The 13,784-nt window shown below is 44.4% G+C and overlaps 1 protein-coding gene across 4 annotated transcripts in view; it reads left to right on the top strand.

Moving 5' to 3' along the window:
* Positions 1 to 366: 366 nt before the first annotated feature.
* The window catches only part of med23 (mediator complex subunit 23), a 27,684-nt gene continuing 14,266 nt past the window's right edge, over positions 367 to 13,784 (top strand). For 2 of the 4 annotated variants that reach the window (XM_017455040.3, XM_017455022.3), the window contains exons 1-16: positions 368 to 545; positions 1,078 to 1,109; positions 1,233 to 1,320; positions 1,936 to 2,060; positions 2,709 to 2,820; positions 2,908 to 3,006; positions 3,403 to 3,504; positions 3,591 to 3,660; positions 3,789 to 3,901; positions 4,124 to 4,219; positions 8,649 to 8,849; positions 8,954 to 9,097; positions 9,312 to 9,457; positions 9,871 to 10,116; positions 12,148 to 12,290; positions 12,526 to 12,700. In XM_017455040.3, coding sequence (XP_017310529.1) covers positions 495 to 545; positions 1,078 to 1,109; positions 1,233 to 1,320; positions 1,936 to 2,060; positions 2,709 to 2,820; positions 2,908 to 3,006; positions 3,403 to 3,504; positions 3,591 to 3,660; positions 3,789 to 3,901; positions 4,124 to 4,219; positions 8,649 to 8,849; positions 8,954 to 9,097; positions 9,312 to 9,457; positions 9,871 to 10,116; positions 12,148 to 12,290; positions 12,526 to 12,700 — 1,943 coding nt within the window. In that variant the 5' untranslated portion in view covers positions 368 to 494. Of the gene's footprint in view, positions 546 to 1,077; positions 1,110 to 1,232; positions 1,321 to 1,935; positions 2,061 to 2,708; positions 2,821 to 2,907; positions 3,007 to 3,402; positions 3,505 to 3,590; positions 3,661 to 3,788; positions 3,902 to 4,123; positions 4,220 to 4,848; positions 4,867 to 8,648; positions 8,850 to 8,953; positions 9,098 to 9,311; positions 9,458 to 9,870; positions 10,117 to 12,147; positions 12,291 to 12,525; positions 12,701 to 13,784 lie in introns of all 4 variants that reach the window. The other 2 variants (XM_017455014.3, XM_017455031.3) reach the window with 2 other exon arrangements.

The raw sequence follows: 13,784 nt of genomic DNA, 5'->3' as shown, positions 1-13,784 counted from the left end.
GTAGATTAAACATATTTAAATTCTTATCTTAGAGACATATGGAGTCATATTAATGTAAAATTAATATCATTTATATAATTAGAATGATTAAATAATATATAATACTATTCAATCGGATGTTCCGGAACTAACAGTAAAACCTGTGCGTTATTCCGGTCTATTTTGGTAAGTACAATCACTTCCGGTGGCGGTACCCCGACAACAGCCTTGATTATTTTTTTCCCTACCTGTATTATAAAAATTCCCGCCTTCCATGACATAACTGGCTGGCGCTGTCTAGAAGCCCGTACTATAATTGGCTATTATTTTAAATTCGCCTAACGGACAGTGACACTAACCAATAGCAACAAAGGAGGCGGGATTTTCCATAAAGCGGGTGGGCTAAAGGAATAACCCGACCAGCGTTACTGCAGATTGATGCTAACGAAATGGAAGCCGCGGATGTAAACAGTTAAAACTACTGCACACTTTTCTGAACTCTAAAGCAGTAAATTATGGCGGTTCCCATGGAAACCCAACTTCAGAGCATATTCGAGGATGTTGTGGTATGTGCTCGCTTTGTGTGTGTGTGTTATTTGGCCGTGTAGCGCGGTATGCTAACAAAACTAGCAGCTGCGAAATTAGTTCAAATGGTACTCTCGTGATGTAAATAATATAAAAATGATGCAAACATGCCGGAGTGTGAATGTAGGCAGTTAAATTACTGCAGAATAAACAGGTATGTTGTAGTAATAGAATATCTAGTTCATATATAATTATTACCATTTTATTTATGTGCTTGTTTGCCTTGTTTTAAGTACATTTATATATTTAATGATTGCATTTTGACCACACAACTCTTCCATCACACACACACACACACACACACACACACACACACACACACACACACACACAAAATACATTTTCACCTTCAATTTGTGTTGGGATGACAATTAAGTGTCTTTTCTAGATTGACCATTCATAATGCAGCTCACTGGTCACGTGACCGCGGTTTAGCTGGATTGGGAAAAATAAAAACATTGCACAACCTGCTTCATCTGTTTATTTTATTTATTTATTTATGTATTTTTACAGAAAACGGAGGTTATTGAGGAGGCGTTTGCAGGGTAAGTTAATAAATGTGTGTGTGTATAAAACATAAACGCTTAAAGAAATAAAGCATGAACAGTATGGTATAACAGAAATGATTGGAAGCCTGACGTGTGTTCGACGTCTTTCCCGAACTGCAGGATGTTCATGGACACGCCGGAAGATGAACGGACCAAACTGATCAGCTGTTTAGGAGCTTTCCGGCAGTACTGGGGCTCGCTCCCTCAGGTGTGGAGAAGGAAGAGTTTACTCAAAACATTACATTTACACAAACTTCCACCAGAGTTAAAGTAAATGAGGCTTCGATCAGCCGAGACGTGTTTAGTGTCCGACGTTTGTTAAAAGATTCGGACTCGTGTGTCATTCTGACTCATTCTGACTCCTACCGATTCATACTCTCTGATACCAACTCCTTATGACTCCTACTTACTAGGCTTGCTGCGATAGACGGTGCTCCCGGTGTTGGGGCCGCACACCGATTGCATCACTGGCCCACCGTGGCCCCGCCCCCACTGTCGTTTAGCCTTTTTATAGTAATAAAAATCATCGAGTTCAGTTAGAGAACGGACGCTACGGTTAAAAACCGAACGTGTACGCTCAATTCAGCACGAGTCGAATGAGTCAGAGTCACTGCACAGATCAGCAGGAGTCAGATTTCATCGATCGCCTGACGAGAGTGAGGCGAGCGGACTGACAAGACGATGGTGGAAGATTTGGTTTCAGAAGTTCTATGTTTAATATAAGCGAGGTTGTCACTGTAAACAGTTAAGTCTCTCTCTCTCTCTCTCTCTCTCTCTCTCTCTCTCTCTCTCTCTCTCTCTCTCTCTCTCTCGCTCTCTCCAGGAGTCACATGAGCAGTGTGTGCAGTGGATCGTACGCTTCATACACAGCCAGCACAGTCCCAAACGCATCTCCTTCCTCTATGACTGCTTAGCCATGGCTGTGGAGACCAACCTGCTGCCACCCAAGTACACACACACACACACACACACACACACACACACACACACTCTCTTATTCATTACATCACTCTTATGCTTATATTTTAAAGTGGCATAAAGATGGTGTTGGTTAATTTTCTATAACAGCAGCTCTGACAGTTACGTTACTGTTTCCATAGTAACATGTATGGAATGAGTCTCCAGTGTCAGTGCTTTATAGTCAGTGGTGAATGAGTCAAAATCAGTTAGTAGAATGAGTCAAAATCAGTTAGTAGAATGAGTCGGTGTGAGTCAAAATGAGTTTGTGTGAATCAGTATGAGTCCATACAAGACAGAATGAGTCGGTATGAGTGAAAATGAGTCGGTATGAATGGGAAAGAGTTGGAATGAGTCTGCATGAGGCAGAAGGATTATGTGTGATTCGGTCTAACTCGGTGAGTCTGTCTAAGTTTTTATGAGTCAGAATCAGTGGTATGAATTGGAATGAGTCAGAATCGGTCAATACGAGTCAGTATGAATTGGAAAGAGTCGGTATCAATTGGAAAGAGTCAGAATGAGTCGTTATGAATTGGAACGAGTCGGTATGAGTTGGTGTGAGTTTTATGAGCAGCGTTGTACAAACCTTTGACTGATATTTGTTTTGCATATGATGACTGTGTGTGTTTGTGTGTGTAGGATGGTGTGTCAGGCGCTGATCGGCTCTGAAACCCTGGAGTGGGAGCGCGCTCAGCTCTGGTCTCTGACCTTCAAACTCATCCGGAAGATAATCGGCGGTGTGGATTATAAGGTGCCGCCTCAAGCATCTCTCCGTCTCTTATCATAAATAAGACGTGTTCGAGGCATGTTTTAAGCGCGTGTGTGTGTGTGACTGCAGGGTGTGAGGGACCTTCTGAAGGCTGTGCTGGATAAAATGCAGACCATCCCAAACCTGGTCAGCTCTGCGGTGGTGCAGCAGCTCCTCCCAGCGCGAGAGGTACGGATCACTTCACCAACCGCCCTCTCCCGTTTTAACCTGATCACTATTCATTAACCTGAGATACTATCCCGGGGTAATGGAATCAGCGCTGGATTGTTTTATATGAATTAACGCAGTAAGGATGTATGTTACTGGATTTAACCCAGAATATATTTTACTGTACGTTTCCCAGGGGGAAATATTATTATTATAATTATTCCATGAGATGTTTTATTGGAACTGGTCCAGGATGTATTTTACTGGAGTTAGTCCATTATCTGTTTTACTACAGTTATCCCCGATTATATTTTACTGGACCTAGGCCATCACGTACATCCTGTGATGTATTTGTATGAATGAATAGAATAATTGTAGTTGATGGTGTGTGTGTGTGTGTGTTTGATCCCACTGAAGGTGGTGGAGTATATCCTGGACAGGAACGCATGTCTCCTACCTGCTTATTTCGCCGTGACTGAGATCCGGAAGCTTTATCCAGAGGGACAGCTCTCACACTGGGTATGGGACGCACACCTCAAACCTTCACGCTGCTGATCGTTAATAAATCTATACATGCTTTTACGTTGTTTATTTCCCTCCTCCAGCTGTTAGGCAGCCTTATATCCGACTTCGTGGACAGCTTCCGCCCCACCGCGAGGATCAACTCCATCTGTGGTGAGTTTAAAAACACTGTCGTGATGCGTCCTGCACTGGTACCGCTATATCTGATACATACACACACACACACACCACCATGTCAGTGTCAGAAGTGTGTGTGTTCTCTTTCTCGGTGTGTGTATCAGGTCGCTGTAGTCTCCTGCCCGTGGTGAATAACTCGGGAGCGATCTGTAACTCGTGGAAGCTGGACCCTGCCACGCTGCGCTTCCCTCTCAGAGGCATGCTGCCCTATGATAAGGTACACACACACACACACACACACACACACACACTCTCTCTCTCACACACACGCACACTCTGACCCACTGGTTCTATCTCGGGTTATATTTAATTACTCCAGATGTAATTTACAACAGAATGTAATACAGCAAATTCCGCACACGGTTCGCGCACACGGCAGTGTCACATGACACCTAGCTGGACTTCTATTGGACGGTGAGGTTTGTTTTCTGGACTCCAGGACCTGTTCGAGCCGCAGACGGGCTTGCTGAGGTACGTGCTGGAGCAGCCGTACTCCAGAGACATGGTGTGCAACATGCTCGGCCTCAACAAACAGGTACGTCTCTGTCTGTCTCTCTCTCTCTCTCTCTCTCTCTCTATTTCTCTCTCTGTCTCTGTCTCTCTCTCTCTCTCTCTCTCTTTTGTGTTCTCGTTCTGTTTTTTTTTTCTTTCAGCCAGACAGAGAAAGTGAGATTAAAATGATAATAAAAGAGAGCGCGCAGGTGTGCTCGTAGTCAGCGGGTACGGTGGTAGGCGATTGCAAAGTGAATGATTTTGCTCTTGCTTTTCTGTTTTTATTTATTTATTTATTTATTTGCATCCAAAAAAAAAAAAAAAAAAAGGCCAGCCTCCGGTAAGCGCCCTGTGCACTACCTGTGCTTCGCTGCCAAAACTCTGTGTGAGTCGTGGTGGGCGGTTCCTCTTCTCTCAGTGCGTCCGGCATGCCCTATAGCCCCGCCTACCTCTCTGATACATGTCTGGTTTAGGGGAAGGGAAAGGGCTAGGAGGTGGGAGGGTAGGTAGGGGGTGTTCTGGGGTTTTTCAATGAATTTTTTTTGGTTTGGTGGTGACTTGACGCGGGGTACTCGGAGCTGGCCTCCTAGTCACTGTATTTGTCTTCTTTTTTTCTTCCTTTATTTTTGTTCTGTCCTGTCTTACCCCGCCCACCTTGCGCCAATGCTCTAGACCCTGAACATTGCTCAGGTATGTTCATAATCTTACTGTTGTATTGTGACTAACCCGACTCTGGAAGCTTGTCCACACCCAAACAGACCTTTTTTTTTTTTTTTTTTGTTTTTTCTCTCCATCTAATTATAACACACACACACACACACACACACACACACACACACACAAGGAAAGGCTAAATCTATACACATGGGGCTTGAAATTACCTCTGCTCCAGACTGTTAGCATCACTCTCAGCTAACTCCTTCTGCTCCATACCAAAAATCCGAAAGAAGGCTCGCCTGTAATGCAGGAGCTTCACGACGACCGCTCGGTGAAATATTCTGTTCAGATGTCCGTCTGAACAGTACCGAACTCTTCAAGCCGTGAGATTTAATACACTTTTTCCGGTGACTGTAAGTGATCAGAGTGTCTGAAGTTTTCCCCCAATCCCAATCTGTTTACTCACAAACAAACACCATGTCCTGTAGAGGGGTCTTGCATAAGTATTCACCCCCTTTTTTGGAACTTGTCAAACGTATGTAGCGTTTGAACCTGAGAATGGAATGGGGATTGTACTGCATGTCATAACTCTACACGGAACCGATCGCAGCATTAAAGTGGAAGTTATTTGCCGCTCCCCGTCAGAAGTGTCGTGTTCTTTCAATATAAATGTTCTAGAAGAAGACATCTAAGCAGGAAGAGCAAAGACATATCAAGATCAAAACAAGTTCTGGTGAAGTGCCAATCAAAAGTAAAAAAGCGAAAATGAAAGGAAGGAAAGAATATGGCACAACCACGAGTCTGCGTTAGAGGAGGCTGTCTCTACAAAGTTCGGCGAGCGGGTAAAGAGAGGATTAGTCAGAGAAGCTAACGAGATGCCAAGGGTAACTGTGAAGGAGCAGGAGAGAGAGAGATCCGCTGCCCGGACACGAGATGCTTACAGGACACTCCACAGAACTGGGATTTATGGAAGTGTGTTGAGAAAAACGAAGGTTTCCAGAATGCCGGTTTGATCACACCGAGACGGTGGTGGTGAAGCACGGTGCTGGAAGCGTCGTGTTGTGGAGACGGGTTTCATCAGCGCGGGCTGGGAAACTGGTCAGGGTTCAGGGAGAGATGGGTGTATCTGAAAACAGTGAGATGGAAAATCTGTTCTAGTCTGAACGAGATTTGAGACTGGGGTGGAGCTTCGCTTAACAACAGGACAGCCACTCTGAGCGTGCTAACAAAGCTACACCCGAACGTGTTCGACTGGCCCTGTCAAAGAAGCTGAGAATCTGACGCAAGGCGCATATATATACATATACATATATATATATATCTCTCTATCAGGATCCAGATGTGCACAGCTGATCGGGACATATATCCTAGCACACCTCCAGTGAAAGGTGGTTATTGTCCCAGGGGTTGAATACTTATGCAACCAACAAATGATTCAATTAAAATCATTTGCAGCTTCAAATGTTACACACATTGTGTAATGTATTTTTTTTTTTTTGGGGGGGGGTAAATCCCAAAAATTAGCGGTTCATAAACATGGAAATATCCATGAAATGTAAAACCCAAAGTGATCTTATAAAACATCTCCGTCGTCCTAAACACAGTATAGATCTGGTCTTTACAGCATTCCCAACCCCTGTGTAAGAATTCCCGTTCCCATTCCCAAGAAGACCAGCAATCAATCAAAGACAAGCCCGTGACGACGTTCTGGAAAAGTATCTGAACTAATATGAAAAATATCTGAACTAATCCGTCTAGTTCCAGTTTGGGAATATTCCCAGACCCGTTTCCCATGCCGACAAGATACACTTGATCCAAAAACTCGATTCCTCCTTGGCTAACGAGACCCCAGATTATGAAATGATGATGAAGACATGTTAATTTCAAGCCCTGGTTGGCGCATGTGTGTATCTGTGGTTCTGTTACTGCGCTGCTTTATATAAAAAAATATATAAATAAATAAATCCATTTTTGCGCCGTAGACCCGCTGTGTGTGCTGTTATCTGCTCGGACTCTGGCTGGATCGTCATTTCCGTCACGCTTGTTCCGAATTTAGATCAGATCCTCCGTCTGACCAACAAGAACGAGGCTCGGATTGGTGCTCTTTTAATAGCGGGGGGGGCGTTGGGGAAATTTTTCAGACCAGACGCACGCCAAGTATTCGAGTCGGAATAGCGTTGACCTCAAAGCCTAAAAAGGTGTTGGATCGGATGTAGGATTTTCCGATCTGATTAGGCTCATTAGACGTCGTCTTCTAATAAAGCCGTGTGTAAATGTTCTCGTAGGTCAAATGGAACTCCCTGAAAGCCTTCGTCGGGTCTGATTTATTTATTTGTTTATTTTACGCGTTCACGTGCGCGTGTTTTATAAACGTCGATCGGACGTGAAGTTAAGTTTTTCAGAACCGAGTATTCGCGAACGCTACGTTTCTTACGTAAACGCTACGATTAAATACGCTGGTATACGTACGGTGTGGTCGATTCTTTACAAGTTTATACCTAAAAAAATTTTAACTGCTGCTGAAATTCAGCAGGAAAGAAGCCGATACTGAAATACTGATTAATTTACGTGATAAAAACGATCCGATCCCACAGACGTAGAGTTTTCCCTACTTCCGCAGCCAATAGCCTACCCCGGAATGTCCGTTCGACCAGTCCCTGCATGGCACCTCAGAGGGGAAGCTGCAGTGTATCCCGGCAGTGGCGGCGAGGTTAGCTATTGCAGCTATGTCTCGGAATTAATGCCGTTAGCATCGGATTTAGCGATCAGACCTATTTGGACGGTTTTAGTGTAAAAAAAAAAAAAAATTTCCTTGTTCTCACTATTTTTCTTAATACTATGAACCCAGATGTTTGTCTCGCATGCCGTGATACGATCATTAAATAATTTATACTCTAAATCACTAAACATTCATACTGCATACGGTGGTGCTTGTTAATTTTCTCGATATTTCTGCGTGAAATACGGCCTCAAGCATCATCGGATTCTCACAAGGAGATAAAGAGGACCTGATTAAAGAAATGAGACTAAAACATTACGCTCGGTCATTCAGTTATTGAGGATAATGACCCAGTAATCAATGGGGGGAAAAAACATAACGTTACAAATCACTGACACTGGAGACTCCTTCCATAAATATTATATAACCTCGTGAGATCGCCAGCGCAGGTCGAAAACGTACGCCGTCCAAATAGGGCTGTTTGTATTAATCTGAAGTTCCCACCTCAAATCTCGCCATCTTCTGTTCGTAAGACCCGCCACAAGAGGGCAGCACGTCCTCAGAAAGCGCTCTGTCCCTGGAACCGGTGCGTCCCGTGTGTACAGAAGCACGGGGAGAGCGTCGAGATGTTCTGGTGCGATATGTTGCAGCTTTCCCTGCGATCACGGTCAGGGCTTGTGTGTGCAGCCGTCATGCCATGCTTGTGTGCAGTGAACAGTTTTACGCTCATGCGTGTCTTGTGTTGTGGCTGTGTTTTTCTTCCTTCTGTTGGTTTTTTTCCTTCTTCTTCTTCTTCTTCCTTTGGTTTGTTTGTTTATTTCGCTGCTCTGGTTGCTTTTGGATGTGTCCGAAAGCGCGAGTGAGGTCCAAACACGAGTGTGTAAAAGGGACGCCGGTCATTAGCGCGTGAGACGCTGGCTCCGCTGTGACGAACTCGATCGAACTTTACGCACTCTAACTGGAACGTTTTTACGGAATTGAAAACATTTTGGTAGCTGTTCGGTTCTGCGTTGTCGCCTGCGCGTAAGCGGATCTGTCCTCTGGCTCTCTCTCTATCTCTGTGCGTGTGTGTGTGTGTGTGTGTGTGTGTGTGTAGCACAAGCAGCGATGCCCCGTGCTGGAGGAGCAGCTCGTCGATCTGGTGGTGTACGCCATGGAGCGCTCAGAGACGGAGGAGCAGTTCGACGACGGCGGCACCAGCCAGCTGCTGTGGCAACATCTGTCCAGTCAGCTCATCTTCTTCGTCCTGTTCCAATTCGCCAGCTTCCCTCACATGGTCCTCTCGCTGCATCAGAAGGTACGCACGCACGCACGCGGCACACGGGTATGCGCTGTGCTTTTAGAGCTGAACTCCTGATCTGTGTGTGTGTGTGTGTGTGTGTGTGTGTGTGTGTGTGGTAGCTGGCTGGGCGTGGTCTAATTAAAGGCAGAGATCACCTGATGTGGGTGCTGCTGCAGTTCATATCCGGAAGCATCCAGAAGAACGCGCTGGCTGACTTCCTCCCCGTCATGAAGCTGTTCGATCTGCTTTACCCCGAGAAAGAGGTACGGAGACCGCGTCCTTCAGCTGAGTAACTCGTCCTGTGGGTTTCTCGGTGGTTTGGACACCTAATGTATACGTACGATTTGTAAATTATCTCTTGTCTCGTGTGAAATATGCATGTATTGTGGAGTGGTTCTGAGAGAAGTTCTGCATTTGTGTGTGTGTGTGTGTGTGTGTGTGTGTGTGTGTGTGTGTGTGTGTGTGTGTGTGTTGCAGTGTATTCCAGTACCGGACATCAACAAGCCACAGTCCACACACGCCTTCGCCATGACCTGCATCTGGATCCATCTGAACCGCAAAGCCCAGAATGACAACTCCAAACTGCAGATCCCCATCCCGCACTCCCTCAAACTGCACCACGAGTAACACGCGCACACACACGCACACACGCACACAGCACCTATTTATCTACTTTCTCTATCATCAAACAGGTTTATATACATTTATATACACGTATAAACGAATACTAAAACATGCAGTACTGTTTCCGTCCAGCGTGTGGTGCTGTTGCTGTGCTCCAGTGTATTTTTTGTGAATTTCAGGATGCAGGTCAATGAAGTCGCTCTCAGGGATGTAAATGTCGACAAGTACTACAGAGTAGTGATTAGTAATCCAAAAATACGCTCGGTTTATTTTCCTACAGTCCAAAATAAATAAATCAAGTAGTGGTTTAAATACAAGGGCTTATTATTGTCATGCCCTGTTAATATTTTTTTATCATCTTGATTAATGTGGTTGGAGTTAGTGAATATTTCCTGCTTTTTGTTCGTGTCAGGTTTCTTCAGCAGAGCCTGCGCAACAAGAGCCTGCCGATGACCGACTACAAGATCGCCCTGCTGTGTAACGCCTACTCCACCAACTCCGAGTGCTTCACGCTGCCCATGGGCGTGCTGGTGGAGACCATCTACGGTAACGGTACGGTGCGCATCCCGCTGCCCGGGACCAACTGCACGGCCTCGTGCTCCATCACACCGCTGCCCATGAACCTGCTCGACTCGCTCACTGTCCACGCCAAGATGAGGTGAGCTCGGCGCGTAGGTCTCTCTCGGCGCTAATAATCCCACTGAACTGGAGCGGGATTTCTGTCTGATGGGGTAATACCCTTTTTTTAAAGGTGTGTTCGGTACGATTAACAGTCAAATAAGACACGCAGTGATGTTCTATTACAGCAAAGTAATCATCTTCAGCGTGGAAGAGTAACTCGGCTTCATCGCTCCACCCCGTCCTTGCTTATTTTCCTGTAACGGCACGACTTCCTTACATCTTTTATGGAAATGCTTCACGGACAGGAACATTATTGTGCTTTTAATTACGCACAGCACTCCACTGTGGGTTGTTCGCGCAGAATGAGCAAGGCCATCTCTCTCTCTCTCTCTCTCTCTATTTATTTATTTATTTATTTATTCTTCTTTTTACAAGGTCCTATTATGCAAATCGACTTGTGTGCTCCTGAGACGCATAATTAGATCAGACTGAAAACCTCCCTGTGCTTTTACTGAATTAGCGCGGTAGCTTTTATTATAACAACCCCCCCCCCCCCCACCCACCCCCCCCCGCCAGAAAAAGGTGTTTAGTTTCATCCGTCGAGGTGTTTGATTTGCCGTTGTGTAAGACTCAGACTTTCCTGCGTCGTAACGTGCTGTGTGTTTTTGTTTGTGTTCATGGGAGAATGAATTCTGCTTAGTCATTCTGTGTGTGTGTGTGTGTGTGTAGTGCTGTCAGCCTGGTCGTAGAATGGTGACTAACTGGAAGGAACCGTGACTAAATCACGATGAATTTTTGATCAGTGTCATGTCATCTGTTTATTTACGGTCAAATAGAATGGATTCATTTTCCTCCCTGAAAGGCAGATAATCTAACGCTCATTTGTAAGCATGCGTGTGATGTGAAATAGGACTGGAAATGCTTACAGTTTCTTTTTTTCCTCCTCCTGAGCCTCTGTAGGCTTGTGTGATATAACGATGCTATCGTTCTTACACGATTTCACACTGCGACGATCTCTGCTGACGTTTACTTTTTTGGGTCGGAGCGCCGCAGTTTAACGTCTTGTTATTCCGAGAGATTATCTTGTCGTTTTGATTTACTAAGTCATTATTTGTAAGTTGTTAAAGTGGCTTAGCAAATTAAAAAAATGAGATACTGTCTCGAAATAACAAGTTACTCATTCAAAATTCTGAGATACTAGCCAAAACAACGAAAAACCAAGTCGCAATAATGAGATACTGTCTTGAAATGAGTTACTTATTAAAAATACCTGAGATACTAAGTCGAAACAACAAAATGCTGAGTCAAGATAATATCAAAACTACGAGATACTAATCAAAATACCGAGATGCTAAGTCACAATTACGAGGTATTAAGTCTGAGTCAAAATTCCGAGATAGTAAGTCAAAAACAAGATATAAGTAAAATACTGTCCTACGTTAATGACATCAAAACAACGAGATCTTTAGATCTCAATATACTGAGATTCCATGTCACGTACCAAGAACGTTAAGTGAAAAGTACGAGATACTGAGTAAAAATAATAAGACACTGGGTCTAAACAACGAGATACTTGGACAAAATACTGAGATGCTAAGTCAAATACGAGACACTTTTGTATTTTGACTCGGCGTTTTGACGTACGAAGTCAAACACCGAGATACGAAGTGAAAATAAGTCAAAATAACAAGATACTAAATCAAAACAGCCTCGTAAGTCTGAATAACAAGATTCTAATGTAATGACTTGTTAAGTCAAAACAATGAGATACTAAGTCAAAACAAGATACTTAGTCAAAATACTGGCAAGCTAAGTCAAATACCGAGATACTAAGTGAAGATTATGGGATACTACGAGATACTGAGTGAAAACTACAAGATACTGAGTGAAAACTACGAGATAAAGTAAAAAATGAGATACTTATTTTCACTTAGTATCTCAGTAATTGACCAATAAGTCAAAATCATGAGATACTAAGTGAGGAGTACTAAGTGTTTTTTTGAGGAACGTTTGTGATGTTTGGTCATTCCTGCATAGTCACACTTACTCACTAATCTCCGTGTGCTAGTCTGATCCACAGTATAGCCACTCGGGTCATAAAGCTGGCCCACGCCAAGTCCAGCATCGCTCTTGCCCCGGCGCTGGTGGAGACGTACAGCCGCCTGCTGGTCTACATGGAAATCGAGTCGCTCGGCATCAAAGGCTTCATCAGTAAGTTCACACGAGTCGACAAACTGGTAAAGAAGGTTAATGTCTGCTCAGGTGACAGCTGGGTTCCCCATTAGTCATGTGCTCGATGCGGTCGACTCGTCTGAGAGCGGCGTAATCTCTCCTTAATCAGCCGTGTTAATTAGAGGACTAATTCCTCTGTCATGGAAATGCCAAACCCGGCGAGCGCTTCCTCACCTTCTAAACCAGTTCGTTTCTTCTCGCTGCCTCGATCCAGGTCAGCTCTTGCCAAACGTGTTCAAGTCCCACGCCTGGGGGATTCTTCACACGCTGCTGGAGATGTTCAGCTACAGGATGCACCACATCCAGCCTCATTACCGTGTTCAGCTCCTCTCACACCTCCACTCGCTCGCCGCTGTTCCACAGACCAACCAGAACCAGCTGCACCTCTGGTAGGAACCTGGACAGTCTCACAGTGTAGATGAACAGGTGGAGGGAGGGACAAAGGGATGGGCGGGTGGATGTGTATATGTGCGAGAGGGTCTTTGAGCACAGGTTGTAGGTATGGTGGTTAAAGGATGGGCTAAATGAGAGAGGATGAATGATTTGATGTCTGTATTGGCGGGTACATGATGGGTGTATTGGTGGATGAATGGATGAGTAAGGTCATTATGATGTTGGTGGGTGTATATGTGTGCATGAATGAGTTGTTCAGATGAATTTCTACGTTTTTAGTTGGGTGAAGGGATTAATGGGTTAATGATGTGATGGCCGTGTTAGTATTAACTGGTATCGGTGAATGACTTGATGATGGATGAGTTCTTGGGTGTGTTGGCGGTTGAATGAATTGAAGGGTGAATGAATGAATGAGTGAGTTGATGGCTATATTGGTTGACGAATGAATGAATCGGTCCTTGTGTATGGGTGAGTCAGTTCATGGGTGTGTTGGCAGTTGAATGAATTGAAGGGTGAATGAATCATTCCTTGTGTATGGGTGAGTCAGTTCATGGGTGTGTTGGCGGTTGAATGAATTGAAGGGTGAATGAATCATTCCTTGTGTATGGGTGAGTCAGTTCATGAGTGTGTTGGCGGTTGAATGAATTGAAGGGTGAATGAATGAGTTGATGGCTATATTGGTTGACGAATGAATGAATCATTCCTTGTGTATGGGTGAGTCAGTTCATGGGTGTGTTGGCGGTTGAATGAATTGAAGGGTGAATGAATCATTCCTTGTGTATGGGTGAGTCAGTTCATGGGTGTGTTGGCGGTTGAATGAATTGAAGGGTGAATGAATCATTCCTTGTGTATGGGTGAGTCAGTTCATGAGTGTGTTGGCGGTTGAATGAATTGATGGGTAAATGAATGAATGAGTTGATGGCTATATTGGTTGATGAGTGAATGAATCATTCCTTGTGTATGGGTGAGTCAGTTCATGGGCGTGTTGGCGGTTGAATGAATTGAAGGGTGAATGAATGAATGAATGAGTTGATGGCTATATTGGTTGATGAGTGAATGAATCATTCCTTGTGTATGGGT

The sequence above is a fragment of the Ictalurus punctatus genome, chromosome 2, assembly GCF_001660625.3.
Source record: "Ictalurus punctatus breed USDA103 chromosome 2, Coco_2.0, whole genome shotgun sequence".
NCBI classification, from domain to species: Eukaryota; Metazoa; Chordata; class Actinopteri; order Siluriformes; family Ictaluridae; genus Ictalurus; species Ictalurus punctatus.
The sequence above is the reverse complement of the archived record's forward strand: the minus strand, read 5'-3'. Positions and strand labels throughout refer to the sequence as shown.